Genomic DNA, 25,163 nt, shown 5'->3' with positions numbered 1-25,163 from the left:
TTGCAGTGCTTACTGACCTTTGATACCCCAGTATCGCAACACCGCAACATATTTGTCACTTCCCCTCCATCTAGAAGACATTTACCGATCTCAGACTAAATGACGAGGAATGCATGTATTTTACACAAATGGTGCAGTTGCCCTGCAAAGCTGCAGCTCTTCTGTTCCCAACTGGAAACCATTGCAATGTTTGCAATGCATGCGGTGTCGCTGTGTGCAAAAGTGGAAATTGCTACATTCGGTAAATGCTATAACTGTTCACATGTTACCTTAACCAGTCTGAGATTCTCACGACAGCTCAAGTGTGGTCTGGGATGAGACAAGGTAAGAGCTTTGTTGGTGTGGCACAATCTCTCCTTGCTCTCATGTTTGGTCAAGTCCCGAGCAAGAGCTTTGAAACATTTGCGTTTGATCGAATCCCTTCCCCCTATCAGTCGTTGCCTTCTTCCTCATCTCCTTTGCCACCTTTGCTGAGGCGCTGGAAGCAGTGGACTGTGGAAGCCAGGAAGAAGCTGGCCACGATGGCCGCCACTGAGACGGAGATACCGGAGAAGATGACAATGAGGTAGTCAGTTAGGGTTAGGGTACCACGACACTCTCGAAAACTGTCTTCCGAGAGTAAACTCAGGGGAACACGACGGCCATCCAGAGGGAGGGAGCACTCGATCCCCTCCATACCTGGAGACAACAAGAGAGACAACAACAGGTGAACCAGTCGCCATAGAAATGGAATCATTTGTAGAATGGACCTTCCTGATTTCTTTATTTTTTGTAGGACAACGTGAATGAACACAAAATACAGATTGTATATGATTATTCTAAACCTATCAGCCAAGTGAAAAAGTAATTGCCCCACTAAACCTAATAGCTGGTTGCACCACGCTTGGCAGCCACAACTGAAATCAAACATTTGCAATAACTGGCAATTTCATATCACTGTGGAAGCCCATTCCTCTTTGCAGAATAGTTTTAATTCAGCCACAATGGACAGTACTGCCCCTTTAAGGTCACGCCACAGCATCTCAGTGGGATCTAAGTCAGGACTTGGACTAGGCCACTCCAAAACCTTCATTTTGTTTTTTTGAGCCAGTCAGAGTTGGACTTGCTTGTGTGTTTTCAGCAAAACAGCCTCATCACACTAAAATCAAGAGGTTTGACTGTTGGTATGATGTTTCTTATTTTGGTTACAGTACAGTACTGTTTAGCAAATTGAGATAGCTGCAGATGAAAGACGAGTTTTTAATTTTAAATCAATGAAAAGGTAAACCATCTTCAGACAATAGTCGATGTTACATTTCAACCAATGCGTCCCACCTCTTTTGATTTGATTGATTGATGATTCATTTTAATAACCACACAGCCAGGCTGGTGGAATTTGTTGTCAGCTTGGTACAGGTTCCAACTTACAAAACATATAACACAGATATACATACAGACATACACACTACACAATACATAAGGGCCATGCTTAATCCTTAATGTTCAGAGTTCAGAAAGTTTATTGCAGTTGGGATGAAACTGTTTTTTTAACCGGGATGTTCTGGAAGCAATTGTCCTGTAACGCCTCCCAGAGGGCAGTAGCTGGAAGGCATAGTGTGCAGGGTGAGTGGGGTCGGAGATGATTTTCCGTGCTCTGCGTAGTGTCCGTTTGTGGTAGAGTGAATCAAGGGATGGAAGGGGTGTGCCAATAATTTTGGATGCTCTATTTATGATGCGTTGTAGTTTCTTCCGGGAGAGTGAGTCTAGACTGCCGAACCAGACTGTGATGGAGAAGGTGAGGATGCTTTCTACGATGGCTGTGTAAAAGTGGAGCAGAAGATGGGACCTTACCCTGAACTTCTTGAGCTGACGGAGATGGAAAAGTCTTTGCTGGGCTTTTTTGTAGATGTGGTCTGCGTTTATTTTCCATTTGAGGTTATTGCTGATGTGGGTTCCAAGGCGTTTGAATGTGTCAGTGATGGAGATGGATTCACCTTTAATGAGCACAGGAGTTTTGGGGGATGGTTGGCGTCTTGGGTCGATGATGAGTTCTTTTGTTTTTGATGAGTTGAGTATGAGATCATGGTCTGTACACCAGGTCACTGCTTGGTTGATCTGTGCACGGTATTCTGTTTCTTGGTTGTTGGTGATGAGTCCTATGATGGTTGAGTCGTCCGCGTACTTGTACAGGTTGACAGAGCTGTGGTGGGATGTGAGCTTGTTTGTGTAAAGGGAGAATAGCCAGGGTGAGAGAACACAGCCTTGGGGTGTGCCTGTACTGAGGAAGAGAGGGGAGGATGTGGTATTTTTGATCTTCACCTTTTGTTGCCTGTTCCAGAGAAAGCTGTGAATCCAGTGACAGATGCATGGGTCGATGTTCATGTCCAGTAATGTATTGAATAGATTGGCCGGGTTTATTGTGTTGAATGCAGAGCTGAAATCCATGAACAGGATGCGGGCATATGTGTTGGCGGACTCCAGGTGGTTCAGAATGTGATGAGTTGCTAAGACGACGGTGTCTTCAACTGACCTGTTGGCTCTGTATGCAAATTGATATGGGTCCATGAGGGGGGTGGTGACAGATTTCAGGTGATTTAGTATGATGCGCTCAAATGATTTCATAACTACTGATGTCAAGGCAATGGGTCTGTAGTCATTGAGGCAGGAGATGGTCTTGGTTTTGGGGACTGGGATGATAATGGTTTCTTTGAAGCAGTTGGGTACTGAGTTTTGGCAGAGGGAGGAGTTGAAGATGTTGGTAAAAACCCCAGCCAGCTCCGCAGCACAGTAGTGGAGAACGGAGGGGCTGATGTTATCTGGGCCGGGGGCTTTTTTTGGATTGTTCACCTGCATTCAACCAAAGCATTCTCCAACCTGATTGGTCAATACTACCCGGACTACCAATGTAAACCAATTTCCTCCTGATCTGAGATGTGAATGTAAGATCTGTTTATAGAGATTAAGTTAGCATGGAGCTGTCCGATTTTTATTATCATTATATAAATATTTCAACCCAAAAGCGTAACATCAAAAATAGTAACTGACTCTTCACCAAGCCATTTTTATTTTCAATGTGTATTTGTTGTAATCCCTGCAGGCCATGTTCTACAAACATGAGTTTTCTAAACTAAGAAATGGAAAGTATTTTTGGTACCAATGCACTGATACACCTCGGAAATATGGTCTACTGCACTTCCATTTTAACCTGATTCATCTGTAGCACTGCTCTACCCATCAGTCACTAGACATCACTGTCAAGTGTGTGTGTGTGTGTGTGTGTGTCAGTCACTGTAAGACCAGAAGGGGTTTTCCACATGAAGAGGGACTCAGTGACCTCATCACTTGGTGATATTCCAGTCACGTGGCGCTGCAAAAGACAGCCAGACTCATGCTCACATAGACACACACACACACACACACACACACACACACACACACACACACACACACACACACACACACACACACACACACACACACACACACACACACACACACAGGGACACATATAGGGCAACATAAAAAAGGAAACACAAACACACAGACAGTAGCACAAGAGCCACTAAACACAACCGCTGAGTATAGTCACAATGCAAGACATATGCAGGAACAGACACAGCAAAATCATTCATGTTTTTCATTCATATAGGCATGAACAAAAAATACAGCGTGTCCCCAAACGCATGCATTGGTGACACATGCAGAAATAGTTGCTTACAGTTTTTTTCTGATTGCTAAACGACACAACTGCAGCTACATGTAAAAGTCTAACTCAGTCTGCATCACCAACACTCACCTGAGCTAAACATCACATCACTTGTAAAAGTGTTTTTTAAGTAAACAAGAAGGAATGAAAATCAGCAGTTTGCTTCTATATATACACACTATATTGCCAAAAGTATTGGCTCACCTGCCTTGACCTCGCATATGAACTTAAAGGGATAGTTCGGAATTTTGGACATAAGACCTATTTTCCAAGTGAGCCGGTGTGTTGGAGACGTCTGGAGACGTTTTCAAGAAATTTCATTCAGTTCTTCTAGTTGCCGAGTTCGCTTGTGCTATGGCTAGCGCAAGTCAATGGTTCTAGTTAGACAGGCATTAAAAACAGTCTTGCCCACTCCACAGTGCACCCGAGGCAAATCCATTAAAACACTAGACTGTCGATGTACATATCTGTGTTGATAGAATAATATTTGAAACAAAACTAACCTCGCATCGCATGAATCATCCATTTTTTGAGGGACTAGTTTCTCAGCAGCAGCGGAATTTTACTTTGCTCCGTCGGACTCAGAACTCTAAGACGCGCCGCCTGAAATACTGCCCGTAAATAGGCAATCAAACCAGGCCAAACTGTCGGCACTTATACCCCCAAGGCTGTCTGAAAAGCCCTCGGAGCTCACTCAAACACTGGGCAGCCCACGGCCACGCGAAGCAACAATTACGCACCGCGAACCCGGACTGCTCCGTCCGGAGAACCGTAAACCCTCGGACACGTTGCGGGGATTCCCTCCGGTAAATAGACACATGAACACCGACGAATAGTCGGGCCTCGTGCCCTCAGAGCTGGGTGAAAAGCCCACAGACCGCAGACCAACACCGGGCAGCAGGCGGCTCCACGAATCCACACATGCAGACAAGGGCGTAACTTTGAGTTGAACATTGGGGGGGTTGAGATTTCCGCCTGTGATATATATATATATACGGCCATCAGCCACTGTGATAGGTTGGGTTTACCAGCCCAAATATATAGTTTGTGCCTAAAATAAAGATGACCGACTTAGAAAATGCATAAGAATGTTTCTTGAACTTGTACAGAATATAAATGAAAGCGCGTGCAAGTGTTCTTTTTAGGACTCACGGTCCTTAATTACCTCTAACTTTAAATATATTAGCCCCGATTATGGGTTTGTAGTGTTTCCCACAGGATCTTTGGAGACTATGGTGGGGGGGCTTGCGATCCTCTAGAGGGGTCCGGGGGCATGCCCCCCCGGGAGAAAATTTTGAATAATTTCATTTTAATGCATCAATTTGGTGAATTCTGAGAAACAAAATATGACATATCAATTACTGACCAATTTCTTACAAACTGCTGGTACTGATACAAATGTTGACATACTAAATGGGGTTGAGGAGTTTAAGCATTCAAGAAAAGATGAGAACACAAATGACTAAAACACAATTCGTTTATTATTATTATTTTAAATAATAATAATAATAATATAAGTGGGTGACTATTCCTCAGCCTTCCTTGGTGTTTTGGTTTTGACTAAAGCCTCGTTCATATGTCTCCACTCGCCCATCTCTAAGCGGCAGCTGTCAATGAATGTGAATGTGTTCTAGCGGAATGCGGCCAGGACAGGCGATGCGATGTGGTCGATCGGAGATAGAATCATTTTAACTTTCTGCGATGCGAGTGAAGTGAGTACCAATCACAATGTAGAATAGAAATGATTGACAGTTGCCGTCAACAGAGGGTTCCACAGAGAGTTGCCGTTTGAAGACGCCGGCGGCAGTGAGTTTTTTTTGCCAGCGAGTAGAATTCAGCAAGAAAGCGAGTGACGGGCGAGTAGCGACGTATGTGAACGGGGCTATACGCGCACGCACTGTCAAACTCGCCGGCTTGGGGGGTAACTTTTGTTCAGTAACATGATTTGACTCGTGAGTGGTGGCACTGGAGCCCTAGCAGTAGCTACCTCCTGTTGGGAAGATACTTTTGTTCGGATATGATATGTTTGTTCGGTCCCGGTTCTCAGCTCCAGCGGGGGCTATCTTGGTCTCCACAGACGCTCGTTCACGTTCTGCCCTTTGAGCATCCCTCTCGCGCAATTCTTCCTCTGTATATTCAGGCTCGTACAGGTACGGTTGGGTTTGGGTGGAAAAAAACTCCTCATCAGAGTCTTCAAAAGTTTCAGTATATTCTCCAAAAGTGTCCATTTCTGTGAGACTAAAGAAACCAGCACTGCAGGCCAGTCAAGTTCTTGCTTTGTGCACTGGTGTACAGTCATGTTGGAACAGGAAGGGGCCGTCCCCAAACTGTTGCACAAAGTTGGGAGCATGGAATTGTCCAACATCTCTTGGTATGCTGAAGCATTCAGAGTTCCTTTCACTGGAACTAAGGGGCCAAGCCCAGCTCCTGAAGAACACCCCCACAGCATAATCCCCCTCCACCAAACTTTACACGTGGCACGATGCAGTCAGACAAGTACCGTTGTCCTGGCAACCGCCAAACCCAGACTCGTCCATCAGATTGCCAGATGGAGAAGCGTGATTGGTCCCTCCAGAGAACGTCTCCACTGCTCTAGAGTCCAGTGGCGGCGTGCTTTACACCACTGCATCCAACGCTTTGCATTGCACTTGCTGATGTATGGCTTGGATGCAGCTGATCGCCATGGAAACCCATCCATGAAGCTGTCTACACTGTTCTTGAGCTAATCTGAAGGCCACATGAAGTTTGGAGGTCTGTAGTGATTGACTCTGCAGAAAGTTGGTGACCTCTGTGCACTATGTGCCTCAGCATCGCTGACCCCGCTCCGTCATTTTACGTGGTCTACCACTTCTTGGCTGAGTTGCTGTCGTTCCCAATCACTTCCACTTTGTTCTAATCCCACTGACAGTTGACTGTGGAATATTTAGGAGTGAGGACATTTCCCGAATGGACTTGTTGCACAGGTGGCATCCTATCACAGTACCACGCTGGAATTCACTGAGCTCCTGAGAGCGACCCATTCTTTCACACATGTTTGTAGAAACAGTCTGCATGCCTAGGTGCTGCTTTTATACACCTGTGGCCATGGAAGTGATTGGAACACCTGATGTCAATGATTTGGATGGGGGAGTGAATACTTTTGGCAATAAAGTGGATATACTGTAGTCATTTACTATTGTTACTACAACAATAGCATTTTCCTGCTCATTTGAACATATACTGTAAGGATGAAACTCTCACCCTCAACTGAAATCATTGCGTTTTGAATGTGAGGTTTACAGTTTTGATAGCAGTGTGTTAACATTTGAACAAAGTGCTGTAAATCCACAGTGTTGTGCAGGTTGTGGTTAAAGTCAGGAGAGAAGTGTGGAGAGTTTTGAAAACTGTGTTCAAGCAATGAAAAAAGAGCTAGAGTTTGGTCCACATGAACTGTAGCTGTAGTTGTCGTATAGCAATCGAAAAAAACTGGAATAGAATGTGCAAATGTATGTTTATTCATATACAAACACACAGAGGATAATGTTGACAGGAACAAACGATGGCAATAAAGACAGGGATATAGAGACACATGTATACACACTCAAACACACTGAATGGACCACAGAGACACAATGACTGCAAGACAATGGCCTCTTGATGTACATCTGTCTGTGTATGCGTGTGTGTGTGTGTGTGTGTGTGTGTGTGTGTGTGTGTGTGTGTGTGTGTGTGTGTGTGTGTGTGTGTGTGTGTGTGTGTTGTAGCTGTGTATAAAGTGTCTTCTGGTTGTGAGGAAGGAGTGGAGACAGGGTGGCTGGTGTCGGCCCGATGCTGAATAAAGCATGTTGCCTGTTTGCTGTTGTGTTTACAGAATGTAGGTTACCTTGTAACTCATTCTTATTTAAAAAGCTCCACATCCAGGTCAAAACCAGCAAAACATTTACAGGATTTCACTCTCTCACTGTTTGAAATGGGCCATTGTCTTTTAGTGACCTGAAAGTAAAGCGTTGCCATGACTTAGTTACTTTTGGATAAACTTAGTCAACTTCCCTGCAAAGTGATGGAACTTTGATACTGAAATCGCAACCCTAAAAAATGATCAAGATAATATAGGCCTACTTTTGTTTAAGTGTAACCAATCGTTGAAAGTAAGAAGAAACTAAGAACATTTGCTGAATTATTATGTTATTGTACAATTTTCAGGTACTTTGCTTGTCTATTTAAATCATACTACATACATATAATCTACAAAATTTCAAGTAAATGTTGTTCTTTTTATTCCACTACACTGATCAGCTACAGATGTTAGTTACTTTGCAGATAACAGATTAATACGACTTTGCAGCATAAAAAGTTTGTTATACTTGATATATTGTTTTCAGTAACATATCAGGCAGCATACACATATTTAAAAGTGTGGCTAAGGTGTAGAAGTAAGCTAGCTTTGATGTGTGTTTCTGTGAACATCAGACTTAAACTGGTCATAACATCAACAAGGTCAATGTTATCGTCCAGGAGAAGACTCTTTGTCATCACCTCCCTCATATATGGCCACCTGCTTCCCGTGACTGCTTCATACTTGATTGTGAATAACTGCAACTGCTGATGAAGAACGGTAGATTCAAAGTTCCAGTAAAAGGGGTCAGTGTTATGTTATTTTTTCCAGCTATGCATTATGTGTAAATACTGAAAGTATCCAAAGTAGATTTTGTGCCTGTGTGATTTCTGCCATGTGGCGACATACTTTACTTTTGAAATCGGAAAGTCATCCATTCAGTCCGTAGGGACTTGGGACCTGGACTTGGGACCTGGACTTGGGACCTGGACTTGGGACCTGGACTTGGGACCTGGACTTGGGACCTGGACTTGGGACATGGAGGGTGACTGGTTCATGTCCAGCACAAACCAGCTGGTATGGACATAGTGTGGAAGGCAGCTGTGAGGTGCTACATCCTGCATGGCACTGGTAGTACTAGTTGTCTTGTTTTGTTTGTCCTATTTTTCCCATGTAGCTTAAATGGGCTACAACTGAGAACATTTTATTGTGCATCCCTGTGTTGCACAATGACAATAGATGATCCCTGAATCACTGAAACCAAGATGAAAGTGAAAGATAAATGCATTTCCCCAATGGAATGGATTAATCAAATATGAATAAATGTCTTCTATATTTACTGCACATACAAAACAGGAGGCAGGGGGGAAAATCCTGCAAATAATGGACATTATTCATATTATTATCCATTTTCTCGCACAGTGACACACAAATGCATAACTGATAATATTGTGGCATGAAACGAGGCTTTTCTTCATCTCTGATTCCGCATGGATTATAGCTAGAACAGAAGCCTTTGACACGGACAGACGAGTGAGAGCAGCACGGAGCAGCAGTCAGGATCAGGAATATCACCAGCAGCCTGACACGGACAGACAAGGCAGGATCAGGAATATCACCAGCAGCCTGACACGGACAGACAAGGCAGGATCAGGAATATCACCAGCAGCCTGACACGGACAGACCAGGCGGAGCAGCAGCAACTTATTCAGAGCATCAGGGTGAAAGTGATCAGACCATGTTGATCAGAGTATTTTCAGTCAGCGACTCTACCTCACACAGGCACACCCATGCAGGAGTGAGTGAGTTACTATGGTTACGTGCACGCTCTCATTCTCTCACTCTCAGAAACTTTCTGGAAATAGACGATTCTTGATGCATAGTCTTTACTTGGTCATCGTAGCGGCCTCAATTGAACTGATCTGGTGACTGTGTAATCAGAATTGCAGGAAATTTGCTTTAAATTACAATATTTATTCAATATCCCTCATATTTAGTCTCCCTTTTTAAAAAACGTATCCAGGATAAGGAGCATAGATTTTTATTATCTTATATTTTAAAGAAAAATATATGTCATATGTGGATTGATGTCAGAAATGGTACCCAGCAAACACAAATTAGCAAAGAGTCCAAAAGGTGTTACTTCATGAGGCCAGAAAGGGGTCGAGTGGCCTCCAGCGCCTCAGCTTTCTGAAAAGGTGCCCCCCTGAACAATAGAGTTGAAAAGAGTACAAGATACACCTGTGATGAACACAGTCACCCTGTTAACCAGTGAAGACCTGGACTCATGTCTGCAACATGGACCTTTTCATTTCTCAGTGCAGAGAAAAGAAGAGCATCGGCTCTTTTGCACAGTATTCTGTCATTTTGCTGTGACTATGAAGAACAACACACCTTTCAATACATTTATATGTAACACATTACTTTTAGTGTCTGGCATTGCAGCTGATGGATCAAATGTTAAGAGGACATGGATCTCAGTGAAGTGACGACTACTCAGCTTATGTCTTACCCTTTGGAAGTTTGTGGCGGTTCTCTGTCAGCCACACAAAGAGTTTGGCAAAGTTGCAGTTGCAGAGCCATGGATTGCCCTCCAGACGCAGCATCCGGAGGGAGGGCAGGGATTCCAGGACCATGACATCCAGTGCTGTGAGGCCATTCCTCTCCAGCTCCAGCTCCCTCAAAGAAGTCAATCCTGTGAAAGCGTCCCTGCCAACCATGTTCAGGTAGGGGTTGTTCCCCAATCGTAGCTTGATCAGACTTCTGGACTCCCCAAACGTTCCCGAGGAGATCTCTGTCAGGTTGTTGCTCCCGATGTCCAAGAAGACTAATTTAGAGGAGGTGGTCAGGGTCCCTGGCTCCAGCTGGGAAAGGGAGTTATTTCTCAGGTCCAGGTAGACCAGATCGCTGTAGAGGACCAAGAAGTCTGAAGGGATCCAGGGAATCCAGTTGTTGGAGAGCAGGAGACGGCGAACATCCAGAGGGATGAAGTCTGGCACTCTGGTTAGACCTCGGCCGATGCAGTCCACGGTGTGGTGGTCTGGACACAAACAGTTGGACGGACAGATGTGTCCTCGCGTGAGCAAGGTGGAGGAGATCAGGGCAAGGAAAGGCTGCAGCCAGTTAATGCATGGTATCATGGTCGAGGGGGCGGCAGCATTAAACAGGAGATGGGGGTGAGGAGGGAGGTCAGGGAGACGGATGGATAGACAGGTTGAGATCACAGGAGGGGAAGGGGAAGGAAAAGCCAGACGATGTAGGTTCAGCGTGGCACCGGCGTCCCCCCATGCTCTCTGCACTCTAAAGCAACAACAAGCCAAAAAGCCATTGTTTAGCAAGGAAGCGTTGTATTCCAGGAGATCATGGAACAAGCAGTCTGGATCAAATAGCAGCCTGCTGGCTTTGAGGCAAGAGAGGGGAGGAGCTACAGAGCCAGCGAGCAAGAGAGCAGGGAGGGGGAGGGGGGATTAACACTGAGGTAAACAGAGACTAACGAACCAGAGGCGAGGGAGGCGGGGTTTGTGATCTAAGCCATGAGATGTGTTTGTGCGTGTCACAGCTCTCCACGCCTCGTTAGTCAGCTGCTGAGGGAAACCATCGGGCAGAACCACAGCCAAACTCCTCCTCGCTGGCGGCGCTCCTCCTTCACACAGGCAGAGCTGAAGTGACGAGGCTGATGTCCGACGCCGCGTGACTCACAAGCGATGCCGTCTTCTGGAATCACCGCAATTTCATCCCCATCTCCTCCTTTAGCCCCCTTTTTTTTCTTTTTCTCACCTCGGCGTCACTCACTGGATGAGGATGAAGAAGAAGAGGTGTCCCATCGCCATGACAACAGCTCCGAAACATCTGCAAGGAGCAGAATGTGCAGGATCTGAGGTGTCACTTAGGAAGGTGTCACTAGGCAGCCTCCTGCAGGCTGAGTCACATGTTGCAATTCAATTTAACTTGGTCGAAGGTTAAAAACAGTGCTGTGTGTATCGCAGAGTGACACTGAGGTTGATACCATTATCCATATTTGTGAATAATATTGTATATTGCAATATAACATCGACATATATATATACACATATATCATGCATCATGTGAAGTAGTGTTTGGGGTTAGTTCAATTAAAACATGTGCATGTTTCAATGAATTTAATATGAGTTGCACACAGTCATTCGTTAGAGCGTGCATGTCAGTGTTGTCGGGGTAGAATCAATGGAATACTAATTCTAAATCCTTCAATCTTCTGTTTGCACATGACGTCAGACCAGCGAAAAATGAAACATTACATAAATATCCAGAGTCTTCCTAAATCTCTCACTAAGTGCTCCTGCTGTGATCTCGATCATATGAAAGAAGTGGGTCACACCAAGTCTGGACGATGAAGGGCAGCCATGGTCGGACCACCAGAGTGACGAAGTCAATCAGTGACAGTGACTGGTTCATGTCCTCAAGAAAGCCACCGGTCTCTGTTGTGATTTCACCCACAATTACAGGTAAAACGACACAAGCATTACAAGAACAACTGCTGTGGTGAAATGGTGAATACATACACTATATTGCTACAAGTATTCGCTCACCTGCCTTGAATCACATATGCACTGAAGTGACATCCCATTCTTAAAGGTCCCATATTATGAAAAACATGTTTTCTCTGGTCTCTACACCTATAAGCTGGTCCACACTGAGACTGTCAACTCCCAGAATGAGGAAAACAAGCGACTCCTGCATGGTCTCTGCAGCCCCACCCACTGGTACAACGGTGCTCCTACAGGCTGTTCAGATTCAGCTCCCGTTGTTACGTAACGAAGGGAGTCATTTACATAGGCCGAACTCCTCTGATGATAGGAGATATCCGAGAGGGAGCGTTCATCACCGAGGTGAAGTTCGGTGTATCCTGCGGTGAGACAGCAGTGAGACAGCAGTGGTTCATGATGTCGTCACTCAGAGCTAGACATGCAGATTGCTCTGTTGTTGGTTGTACAAATCAACATGTGCTTCTATTCTGTCCCAGCTACAGAAGAACAGAAGAGACCGTAGTTGTGTTTCATTTTTAATGACAATGTGCCGCCTATGGCTCCTATGTCGGCTACGGTCCGTGTTAGCTTGTATGTGTGTGCTAACTACTTCACATCGGACTGCTGCAGTAACGAGGGTCAGTACTAAGCTGGCTTTGCGTCGACACTGACCCTCGTAAAAGGATCTGTCCCACATACGGGACCCAGCAACTTCACCTGAGCCACATAGTAGCCATAGCGATACATCCACGTAAACATTGGCGCATGCTACCGCTAGCGTAAGCGGCATCGTCTCCATCTCTCTCCAAGTAGACAATGACAGACAGAGCTCATTAGCATTTAAAGGTGCAGACACAGAAACAGTCTGTTCTCAGCAGAGCTCATTTGAGCAGACATCCTGGAGTCAGTTAGCAGGAGAGTTGTGCAGCTCCCTCCTTTTCCTTCTTTTAAGAATGAGACGATCACAACATCGTCTTCACTGCTGGAAGACTCAGTTTATTTTCAACTATCCTGATCAGTTCCAGGTGGACTTCAGGATGTGGGTGGTCCAGTTTGCATGTTCTCCCCGTGTAAGTGTGGGTTCTCTCCGGGTTCTCAAGGTTCCTCCCACAGTCCAAAGACATGCAGGATGGACCTGTCTGTCTCTACATGTCAGCCATGTGATAGACCGGTTACCTGTCTGTCTCTACATGTCAGCCCTGTGATAGACTGGTTACCTGTCTGTCTCTACATGTCGGCCCTGTGATAGACTGGTAACCTGTCTGTCTCTACATGTCGGCCCTGTGATAGACTGGTTACCTGTCTGTCTCTACATGTCGGCCCTGTGATAGACTGGTAACCTGTCTGTCTCTACATGTCGGCCCTGTGATAGACTGGTTACCTGTCTGTCTCTACATGTCGGCCCTGTGATAGACTGATTACCTGTCTGTCTCTACATGTCAGCCCTGTGATAGACTGGTTACCTGTCTGTCTCTACATGTCGGCCCTGTGATAGACTGGTTACCTGTCTGTCTCTACATGTCAGCCCTGTGATAGACTGGTTACCTGTCTGTCTCTACATGTCGGCCCTGTGATAGACTGGTTACCTGTCTGTCTCTACATGTCGGCCCTGTGATAGACTGGTTACCTGTCTGTCTCTACATGTCGGCCCTGTGATAGACTGGTAACCTGTCTGTCTCTACATGTCGGCCCTGTGATAGACTGGTTACCTGTCTGTCTCTACATGTCGGCCCTGTGATAGACTGATTACCTGTCTGTCTCTACATGTCAGCCCTGTGATAGACTGGTTACCTGTCTGTCTCTACATGTCGGCCCTGTGATAGACTGGTTACCTGTCTGTCTCTACATGTCAGCCCTGTGATAGACTGGTTACCTGTCTGTCTCTACATGTCGGCCCTGTGATAGACTGGTTACCTGTCTGTCTCTACATGTCGGCCCTGTGATAGACTGATTACCTGTCTGTCTCTACATGTCGGCCCTGTGATAGACTGGTTACCTGTCTGTCTCTACATGTCGGCCCTGTGATAGACTGATTACCTGTCTGTCTCTACATGTCAGCCCTGTGATAGACTGGTTACCTGTCTGTCTCTACATGTCGGCCCTGTGATAGACGGGTTACCTGTCTGCAGGGCAGTTAATAGGAATTCTGGGCCCCCTGAAAGAATATCGGTGTGGGCCCCTCTACCCATTCATTGCCACCTACTGGGGGCTGTGTGTGGGCCCTAGCGGACTGTGGGCCCTTAGAATTGTCATCACCTTTCCCCCGTATACGACGGCGCTGCCTGTCTGTCTCTACATGTCGGCCCTGTGATAGACTGGTTACCTGTCTGTCTCTACATGTCAGCCTGTGATAGACTGGTTACCTGTCTGTCTCTACATGTCAGCCTGTGATAGACTGGTTACCTGTCCAGGTGTACCCCGCCTTCGCCCAATGATAGCTGGAATCGGCTCCAGCCCCCGCGACCCTGAATACAGGATAAGTGGTAAACGATGGATGGATGAATGGATGGATGGATGGATGGATGGTGGATGGATGAATGGATGGATGGATGGATGGATGGATGATGGATGGATGGATGGATGGATGGATGGATGATGGATGGATGGATGGATGGATGGATGGATGGATGGATGGATGGATGGATGGATGGATGATGGATGGATGATGGATGGATGGATGAATGGATGGATGGATGGATGGATGGATGGATGGATGGATGGATGGATGGATGGATGGATGATGGATAGATGATGGATGGATGATTGAGCATTTCAGATCTTGAGAATAGTTTTCACATTTATTTTCATCTAGTGTTAATGTTGGAGGTGAATCTGGGGAAAACCATTCAAATCATCAGAGAAGGTGTCCAGATGATGCATATTCTTTGTCTTTTTGGTCACACTTGTCACTTTCTGTCACTAGTTGGCTCCGCCCATAACATGCGTGATCGCTGTTTACAAACACAAAATGGTTTAAATGGATGCAGGAAGAATCACTGCTGGTGGATCCAAATAAAGAAGCAGGCACCACGTGTCTTACCACGTGTCTTACTGCTCCTGTTATAAGTATAATGTAGTCTGTGGGATTTGAAGAGTGACTCTCTACTTCCCTCTTGTGTCCAATGCTTGCATCACAGTGTGAAAACCACCATGTGATGAATGCATTTGGGTGACGTTTTTATCTCAAATTGTTTGTGAAGGTTGTGATGGGAATTGTTTCATATAGTAGTTTATACAAATGTCACTACCGCAAATAGAATGTATATGCCAACATGTCTCATGTATAAAATAAAATTGTGTTATCCTCATCTGCTCATAATCAATGTGGTTAGTTCATGTGAAGAAGGAAACACTGCGTATAGTCCCCATTGTTTTTGTTTTTTATTGAAGACAGTTGCTACAAAACTCAAGTTTGTCATGTTTTCATTTCTTTCTTTGCTTTTAATTTTCTTGTTTTTTACAAAATAAACCAATAACAGAATTACAAATAATTAAAACTGATACATCGTTCACAGGTATACCATCAAATATACATTTATACAGAAAAGCATCAAATAGAAAAACAAAAGTTCCAGTGAGATCACAGTGGTAAGGGCTGATAAGAGAGGCGTGTTTGGCTGTGGGTGACCCCTCTGGACTCTAACACCGACCCTTGTGTCATGTGCTTTGGAGTAGAAATGTTTTCAGGGTCACCCGGGTCAGGCAAAAAGGAAGATTGTGCAGTAAAGGGATCAGGTACTCCATAAAGCTGAAATACTGGATTCTGAGACGTAACTATAAACTTCAGACTGTAGATCAGCTGCTCTGTATGGGGCTGCGGAAGACGCCAATTTGCATTCAGTTCAGTTGTTCAGAATTTTGTTAAAGTAAGACACTACCCTCAATATGAAGTTTTGATCTGTACACAGAGTAGCTTTAAGGAATAGTTCAACATGATGTGAAATAGAGAGAGAGAGAGAGAAATCAACAACAGCAAGACACAAAGATATTGTTCATTTTACAGCAGTCGTACTGTGTGTGTGTGTGTGTACATATACAAAAGTGAGCTTCATCAACCAATCACCAAAAACAGCTGGCTATGAAACACAGGAAAAAACACCAAAAGGACTGACCTAAAACAAACTAGTACGTAACAAGGACCATGAAGAACAAACATGGCCGACCCACAGACACAGGAAGAAGAGGAAACAAGACACAGGTGAGCAGACACGAGGGCAGGCTAAGAAAACTAAAACAATACGTGACACACAGAAACACGGAGGGAACAAAACCACAAAGACAGGAAGTCAAACAGGACACAAGAGACAGGGAACTTCAAAATAAAACACAAAATGAACTAAACAAATGGCAAGACCATGGGTCCAAGTCTACACTGCAATCTATCAGCTGGCTGCCATATGTAGCATCACTGATCAATGTGTCGGTCAAATCTAAACCCAATGTGCTAATCAATGATATCTGGAAAGTGTTGCTTCCTCGCTCCCTCCTCCTTTTCTCTTTGGGTAAACAAATCAGCCTTTACGCTAAGCTAGGCTAACCGTGTTCAGATTCCAGCTGTGCACTCCACACACAGACACAAGGCGGATCTGAACACTTAACCATCACAATGAAATCAAGCGCCCCACCATGTTCCCTTAGAGTCCAAATGTGTAGAAGGTGAGGGTCTCCAACTCGTCTACAGGGAACCAGAACGTCTCATTTCAGCTCTATGAGAGTACCGAGCTCAAACATGGGCCAGCATATGAACGGAGCACGCACATACACACACACACACACCGAAACACACAAAACCATTGTTCTATTTGAACTGTACATAGAGAGGTCATATTCAAGTGAGGTTGTTTCTATTCCCCTATAGCAGTGCATCTGTGGTTGAACTCACATGGTCAATTCATCATAAACACAAACAAATGGAAATCATGAGTCAACGTGTGCTGCAGGATTATCTCTCACTGCTACAGAATTTGCAGATTTATTGGGTCCATTCAAAGCTCGTCACAGAATAATCAAGGTTCTTGTGAGACATTTTCCACATGAAACAACTTTAAAAATAGTCACCTCGCGTTCTTAACTATTCCAAAATGAATACGTCGTTGTGGGAAACACATCTTGAATTGTTGGGATGTTATTGAAACCCAATTTAGCCCATGTTTAAAGTAGACATTCATCCAGGCTGGCAGAAGGATCACATGTGCTGTCACTGAAGGCAACATTCAGATTGATTGATGTCTTCAAGGAGACCTCATTGTTTGGCTCCTCTACAAGAGGAGATGCTTTAGGGTGAAGGGCGTTTGTTTTTTCTTCTGTCTCATTTTTCTAAAATTGGAAGAGCACAAATAATAAAATCCTGGCCACTATGCCGTCATGATTGTATGCTCACATTTGTATGAGAGGCTCTGAATCATTCACACGTACAGGGAGTGGGACCACGCTGTGTTTTTTTGTGAAGAGTAGTAAGTTAGGTGGATATCTCAATACACATCAAATAATGCCAGTTTGAAGATGACGAGCTGATCAGTGAAATGTGCATATCATGCATATGTACAGTGCAGTACAATGTCTTTGTGCACCCCTACAACATATATGACCATTGTTACAATAATGCCAAACATAGTATGACAAAATATTGCAGGCTGGCATTGAAAAAAACCGACTGAACAACATTTACTAAATATCAAAAGGTAAAAGGAAGACGTGAAAAAAAGTCATTTGTTGGAAGAGCTTCAGAGTGGACGTGGAAGCACCTGTTTTTATGGAAAATGACCAAGCATGATGGTCATGATGGTGACTCCGTTTAGACATGGGACATGTGAAACAAACATGTCTCATGAGATTTTTAGATGAGATAGTCGTGTGCAGTCTACTAAACATAGAGAACATGTTGGAACATAAACATGCACCGCTAAATATTGCACCGGTTAGCTCAGTGCATTTATCTCCACTCTGGCGTGCGACGTCACTGTGCACTAGGATGGAACAGGAGAGGAGGTCAAAGTGAACCAACTGCAGCCTTTCCCCCACTTTGCCCAGTTGGTTTCCCAGCCTTGAAATGAACAATAACACAAATTCAAACCTTCACTGCATTTCTAGCGAGAGTTTGTTTTTTGTTTTACCTCACACATTATGATTTCACAGATCATAACGTCTGGAAGGAAGAGAGAACTGAATCTAAAAACATCAAGCCGGGGGAGAGCTGATCACAGAATCCTAAAAGGAACGGACGACACTCTGACCATTTACAAAAAAAAAAGACCAGGTTCATGGGTTTTGAGGATAGGAAGGAGTCATGTACAGGACGTAAACAGTGAGTGGGTAAAATGTGCTTTATGCTAGAAGAGTACAAGGAAGGGCTTAACATGCCAAATGTCCTGATACCAAAAAAGAATCACTCAAACATCACATGACCCAAGGTGAGAATAAATGTTTTTTTGTTCTGTGAAGTAAAAATTATTGTCACAACCACATACCATTTATACAAAAAGAGCAGTTTTTTTGTGTTTTTTTTTTATCAAAATTCAACTTTTTAAAAAGCAACAAAATAGAGTTGTGATAGTGTACCGTTTCTGTGAGGCCTAAAAATCATGTTCCCTTTAGAATCCAAACCCATTTCTGAAATCAGCATCTCACCTCAGCTGGATCACTTTGAACCATAAAAGCAAATATGCAGTCTATAAGTACATAATCAGAAGAGAGTTGGAGGGTTCATATTCCATGGTGTCTGCATGTCCTACAGAAAACCTGAGAGGAGAAACACTCATTCTGAGGGAGCTCATACAGCCTTCTGTCCTGCAAAGACTGTCCTCACAAGAAGCACAGCAACATTAGCTGTTTGGTCCTATTACACCCTCGGTTCAAAGCTCCAATGGCTCTAATAGATAATTAAGATGTCTGTCACAAGCCAGGCCACGCTGTTGTGATGCCTTAAACCCGAACCAACCCGTTTTAGCTGCCCAAACCTAATCACACCAGAACCATAGCTGTCGACAGCCAAATGGATTGTAAAGTAACTGACGGAAATGATGTTTGCTGAGGCTTTAGATCTAAAAAACAAACAAGAAAAAGACTTGCTCAAAAAATGTTATCTCAAAATAACGACATGCATGAATCGATGTAACCAATGCAGCCCTATGGGAACACCATATGTGTGTTTGTCCCTCTTCAGAAGGGGTAAGCAGAGGTTCGGCTCAACGCTTAAGGCTAAACTTTGTTGTTGACTGTAATGAATTTGCAGCAAGTGAGTCCAGAGAGATACCAGACCTTCAGTTCAAACACAGGATCAGACAAATGGGCGATACCATCTGTTCTCGGGAGTACAATGCACTTCTGTGAAACCTGTGTTTTGAGTTTTAATCCACAGCACGATTGAGCTTTGAGATTACTTTGTGTATATTTAGATTCTTAAACACTGAAACAAAGATTGCACATTTGTGATGGAGTGTTAACCAAACGCCATTCAGCTTGTTGGGGTTGAAGTCAAAATAAAGTATATTGATATGTAGAACGGTAAAACTTTTAAAGCTCTAAGCTTCGTTTACCTTCACACATCGTGGAGCTTCACAGTAAATGGGACAGTGGACTCAGTGCAGGACAGACAGTGTGTGGTCCAATCCAAATGTTTGCATATATGGTCCGTTTCAGGTAGCTGAAGTGGGTTTTTTTAAGGTCAAAAATGTTAAGACGATGTCTGTCAAAAATAAGATCATCAAACAATTGGCTTTTGGATATATGAGTGGTGGTTTTCAGATGCACAGCTCACACATGATTCATTTTGAGGAGGCCACTGAGGGAGTATCTTTCATTTGTCTCAGACGTGCAGTGAAAACAGCATCTGCAGCTTCAGACAGCACGGACGCTGAAATATGTGGTGACCTTTTAAAGAGCCCTTTTAAAGGGCAAATCTCTTCACTTCATTCGGGTCCGCGAGCCGACAAACACAATGAGCAAAAACCCAACACAACCAGCAGACGTCTAAACGTGCTGCAGTGTTAACAGGGGGTCAAACTGAACCAAACAGAAACCACTGTAGCACTGTGCTACAACTTTGCAAAGGTTGTAAACGATTCTCTCTATCAGGTGCTTCCAAAGAGCAAGCTGTTACCGCTTCTGCCTCCGCAACACAGTAGCATCGAGCGAAGAGCACACTGCTGGTTAGCACATGCTGCTGATGGCTACCCTTTATGACATTATGTGCCTTTGAGGAGTTACAGTTCATTTCATTATTTGCAGGTAAACTATAATCATTAAAAATGAAGGTCCTGCTTGGTCTGGTGCCACCTGTGAGTGCTACTTGTAACAGCAAGTATGTTTTGATAATATGGATCTAGAATTATATTACAAAGCCCAGACCTATTGGCTACTGGCTGCAGAAGAGGAGCAAGTGTTGAATATTTTTACTTTGCGAAGGCAAAAGTGCATCATTCCTCCTAAGTCCCTTGTGCGTAGGCATGCTATTGAATTCTGTGTGCATTTCAGTATTCCAGAAAGAATACAAATAATTTAAAGAGAGGCAATTACATAACGCAAATGTATTTACTGTTGACAATTTCATTGTCCAGTGCTTGTGTATATACTTATTTGTGTGTGTGTGTGTGTGTGTGTGTGTGTGTGTGTGTGTGTGTGTGTGTGATTCCTTGATTCCACCTACTGATGATAAACTGCCTACCATCAAGAGCACCAACTTGGGGTTTGATATGAAGAAATTGTTGGGGATTATAACTTTGAATAAAAAAAACAGGGTACCAGCACTGTGCCCTGTGGCCTCTCAGTCAAGTCTGGAAGAGCAGCATCAGTGTGTGACAGAGCTAGCAGTAAGAGCCTACTGTCGGTAAGCACCTCTAAGTTCTACATAAGAAAATAATGGGTTCTACCAGCTTTACCTCAGAAGGTAGGGGGAATTTAGTTGTTTGCTATTTTTCATATTCATTCATTTTCATTTACAACACTGAGTCTGGTAAAAAATCAAAGTGCAAGGCTGGTTTTGGAAACTGATTTGTTGGTAGTAGTGCAGCCAAGTATGGTGTGTTTTCACTGTATAGGATAAATCCCCAAAACAAGGTGTCCCATGAAATAGACATGGCCAGAGCAGTTTGAAGACTGGGTTTGTATGGCTCTGTTTGTGGTCAACTACAACACTATGCCCCCTAGCAGGACTGGTCCCTGAACGTACAGCAGCTACAAGGAAACGAGCAAACATCTGTGTGGTGCTGCAGACGGATGGAACCTTCTGGAGAGTTTGGAGGAGGGTGGAGGTGGTCTGAAGTCACAGTCTGTGTCCTCAGAGGGTTCAGGAGAATGCAGGGTTGGTGGCTGCTGGGTTTCCCTACTAAACAGAGCATGTGTGCTCCCTGTCCCCCAGATCACACCTCCACTGAAGTGATCTGGTTCAGCTGGGCCCTCATGGACTGGATGCTGTTGAGGATCTTCTTCTGGTGGCCGGCCAACGTCACTCCCACTCTGAGGATGTCCCTGAAGAGAAACCTCGGGTCAGTTCCACCTCTGAATACCACAAAACTAACCAATCTTCTTGGACATCCTGTTTTCTGGATGAGGAAATCCAAGTTTTTTTTTAATTATTTTTTTAATAAAATGATCGTATACATAGCAGCAGTGAGTGGGGCTCAAAAAACTGTCAAAATGTATTTACATGTTTTTGAAGAAGACTGCTGACCCTTAATGGTTGGAGGATTTAGTCAGACCTTACACGCTGCAGCTTTAAAGCAACACTAAAGAGTATTTAGTGCCTTAAAATAATGTTTCCAAAATAGTTTCAGTGGTTCATCACCTCAAAACCGGGTGAACGGCACTTCAGCATTCACTCTGCAGCCGTCTATCAGCTGTAACTTTGCCTCGTCGGGTAGCGGTTTTGTAGTTCTAATAAGACTACGAATTTGACCTGCTTTACGGCAAGCGTTACAAAAGCCGGTAGGTGGAGGCTCTGCGTGGAGATCAGTGGGAGAACACACGGCAGGTGCGTGGAAGATACCTTGCAGCTAGGTAGTTTTTAAATTGGCGTCACGAATGAGCCTGCAAAGAAAAGGAGGAGTATAATGTCCGATGAGGTGAAGAAAAGAAAACATGACAAAGAAAGAGCTTGAACGAGAGTGAATATCGGACCGCCTCACACTTGTTGGCGAGAGCTGAAGGAGGCTACAAAATGCAAGACGGATGGTGACTTGGCTTTGTTGCTGCTGGACTTGTAAATAATACCGGTAATCATTTTTTTTCCAACAGTGTGCATCTGTGTACAATACATTGTCGATTATTTTATTGGCTCATGTTAGCTAAGGCGTTAGCTATTGTGCTAATATATGTAAGTATCGCTATGGCTCATGTTAGCTAATCTTAGCTAAGGTGTTAGCTACTCCACCTTGTCCCTGGACATTGTTCAACTCGTTCATCGTTTCCAGAGCCGGTTCTGCATACAAACAAATAACGTGCGTGCGACGGTAGGCTGCGGTAGGCTAAATTATTTACGACGGCAGTAATGGACAATTCCCTTCCAACCTGTAGGGGGACCGAAGAGGAAAACTTCTTAAATGTTGCTTTAAGGACACAGTGAGATAAAAAAAATGATTTATAATAATGAATGTACTGTAACAAAGTCTCTACATGTATACTGTGTCAACAAGGAAGGAGGATATATAAAATGAATATATATACAACTAAAATAGTATAATTGGAATATGCCAAATGAACTGTATGTCTCCTTTCTAATCAAATAAAATGTATTTAACAATGCGTGTGAGGGAGGTTTGGGTGGAAGTCCTCTATGCTCCATATTTCTCCATACCACATATGCCCGGCCCACTTTTTGACCAATCAAATCTAAAGGATCGGATTTTAAATCCCCCCTCCTTATTTTATTTTACCACCATGCCATTTTAAAACATGTCATATTACTGTCATGATCTTGGTTTTTCGTAGGTTCCTTTCCTGTTTTAATTTGTAGATTTGTCCCGTGTTGGGTTCCTGCTCCTTGTCGTTTCTGGTGTCTTGACTCTTTTGACCTCTCGTGTAGATTACCTACTTGCCCCAATGTGTTTCAGCTGTTCCTCGTCAGCTTCCTGGCTCCTGGTGTATATAGTCAGTGTGTTTCCTGTCTCCTGATGTATATAGTCAGTGTGTTTCCTGTCTCCTGGTGTATATAGTCAGTAGGCGCGTTTCGAATCAAGCATGCGCATGCATTTGCCTCGCAAAACCAGGCATTCTGGGAAAAAAACGTCACAAAAGCTGGTGATAACTTCCCTTTGCGACATGTCACATGACTTTAAAAACTTGCGGTATCTCCTGGGTACCTCCCTCTGCATGCTTTTCTGTGCAGATGGTCTCAAATAAGTGCGGACATAAGACACTCCCCTCAACGTTGCCCTAGTTGGTTAGAATTATCACGTGGTATTTCCCACGTGAGAAAATTCCTCAGCCTCCGTCAACAACGGGACTTCAAATGCCTCGGCTCGAGTTCGTCAGCAACAAAGAAAGCCAGCGCCACTGGGCAGGCCATATTCTTTGTGCAAAGTCCGTGATAGTTTTTGTTATGTATATAATTATTAATAAAGTTTAAATTTAAAAAAAAGTCTGTGAAGTGCACCTGTGTCCGACTTGGACGTGGTGGGAACTTGGCGTGTTTATGACGAGTTCCGGCGGATCCTCTCAAGTCTCGTTCATGCATCGGCGCAAATGCATGCGATCCGAAACACAGCCAGTGTGTTTCCTGTCTCCTGGTGTATATAGTCAGTGTGTTTCCTGTCTCCTGGTGTATATAGTCAGTGTGTTTCCTGTCTCCTGGTGTATACAATCAGTGTGTCAGTGTGTAAGCCGCTTCACTTGCGCTTTTCTTTCAGGGTCCCAATGTCATTCTAGATGTTGAAGATATGAATACTAGATCATAGTTTTCTACAGACTAGGAGCCCTGGCATGTGAATACGATTGAAGTAAACAGTGTCATCACCACATCTCTCTATGGGTAAATGTCTGCTTTACAGCATGGCTGTATCAAAGTATCTAACATACTCCATGGTCATCTGAGACACCACATCAAAGCTGGTGAAGTCTTCATTGGCAAAGTTCTCCTTGTACTGTCCCATCTTGATGGCGTCCAGCCACTCGTCCACTGTGCTGAATGAGGAGAAGTCTGGAGCCGTGCGATCCAGGAGAGGTAAGTGAACACTGGTGGACAGAAAGAAGACAAGAAGAACCTATTAAAGTGGATGTGTGCAGTGACGGTGCGGGGGGGGGGTCAAGCAGGGCCTCCTGTCAAAGGCTGCGCCCCCCCTTTTACCCCCCCTCCCCTCGAAATATTTATGGATTAAAAACTATAACAAATATAGAACAAATTAAGACACTGAGACATTAACAATCAATCATCTGAAGAAATATTGTTTATAACGTTCCTATGGTGATTGGGTTTTTTTTTTTTTCTTGTGTCGTGTGATTTGATTGGCTGGTTTGCACGCAGACGGCAGCCTGAATTTGACGTTCACGTTAGCGGTGGTTGATGCATAGCGGCTAGTTAGCGATTGTGTCAACAGAGCGAAATGGACCGATTTGTGATAGCCAAAAAGCAAATAAGAGTGGACGATGGTGGTGGTGATTTACGGACGCAGGACAGAGTGATGACGGACTTGGAGGATGAGGATGAAAGCGAGGATGACGAAGGGGCGGTAGTAGGTGAGGAGAACAGAGAAAGGAGGGGGAGGGGAGAGGAGAAGAGAGAAAGACAGCATTGGAGAGCGACTGAAGCAGAGTTTAGAGGACAAGAAGGGAGGAAGAGGAGAGGAAGACAGGAGTGGGGAGTGAGTGAGGAGGAGAAGAAGGGAGGAAGAGGAGAGGAAGACAGGAGTGGAGAGTGAGTGAGGAGGAGTTTAGAGGAGAAGAAGACTTGAGTGGAGAGTAAGTGAGGAGGAGAAGATGGGAGGAAGAGGAAATGGAAGACAGGAGTTGAGAGTGAATGAGGAGGAGAAGAAGGGAGGAAGAGGAGAGGAAGACAGGAGTTGAGAGTGAATGAGGAGGAGAAGAAGGGAGGAAGAGGAGAGGAAGACAGGAGTTGAGAGTGAATGAGGAGGAGTTTAGAAGAGAGGAAGACAGGAGTGGAGAGTGAGGAGGAGGAGTTTAGAGGAGAGGAAGACAGGAGTTGAGAGTGAATGAGGAGGAGTTTACAGGA

The 25,163-nt window shown here is 44.4% G+C and overlaps 2 protein-coding genes across 2 annotated transcripts in view; both read right to left on the bottom strand.

Moving 5' to 3' along the window:
- Positions 1-351: 351 nt before the first annotated feature.
- Positions 352-10,849, bottom strand: lrrc38a (leucine rich repeat containing 38a). The gene is made up of 2 exons (XM_084015212.1): positions 10,012-10,849; positions 352-678 (listed from the first exon to the last, which is right to left on the bottom strand). The coding sequence occupies exons 1-2, from the start codon at positions 10,637-10,639 to the stop codon at positions 431-433; spliced, it is 876 nt and encodes a 291-aa protein (XP_083871338.1). The 5' UTR covers positions 10,640-10,849; the 3' UTR covers positions 352-430.
- Positions 10,850-20,978: 10,129 nt separating this feature from the next.
- LOC311017870 (ephrin type-B receptor 2-like) overlaps positions 20,979-25,163 on the bottom strand; it is a 58,253-nt gene continuing 54,068 nt past the window's right edge. The window contains exons 15-16 of the mRNA XM_084016505.1: positions 24,014-24,169; positions 20,979-21,469 (exon numbers count right to left, since the gene is read on the bottom strand). Of these exons, the coding sequence (XP_083872631.1) occupies positions 21,361-21,469; positions 24,014-24,169 (265 nt within the window). The 3' untranslated portion in view covers positions 20,979-21,360. The remainder of the gene's footprint in view (positions 21,470-24,013; positions 24,170-25,163) is intronic.

This window comes from Eutrigla gurnardus, assembly GCF_963514095.1.
Source record: "Eutrigla gurnardus genome assembly, chromosome: 8".
NCBI classification, from domain to species: Eukaryota; Metazoa; Chordata; class Actinopteri; order Perciformes; family Triglidae; genus Eutrigla; species Eutrigla gurnardus.
The sequence above is the reverse complement of the archived record's forward strand: the minus strand, read 5'-3'. Positions and strand labels throughout refer to the sequence as shown.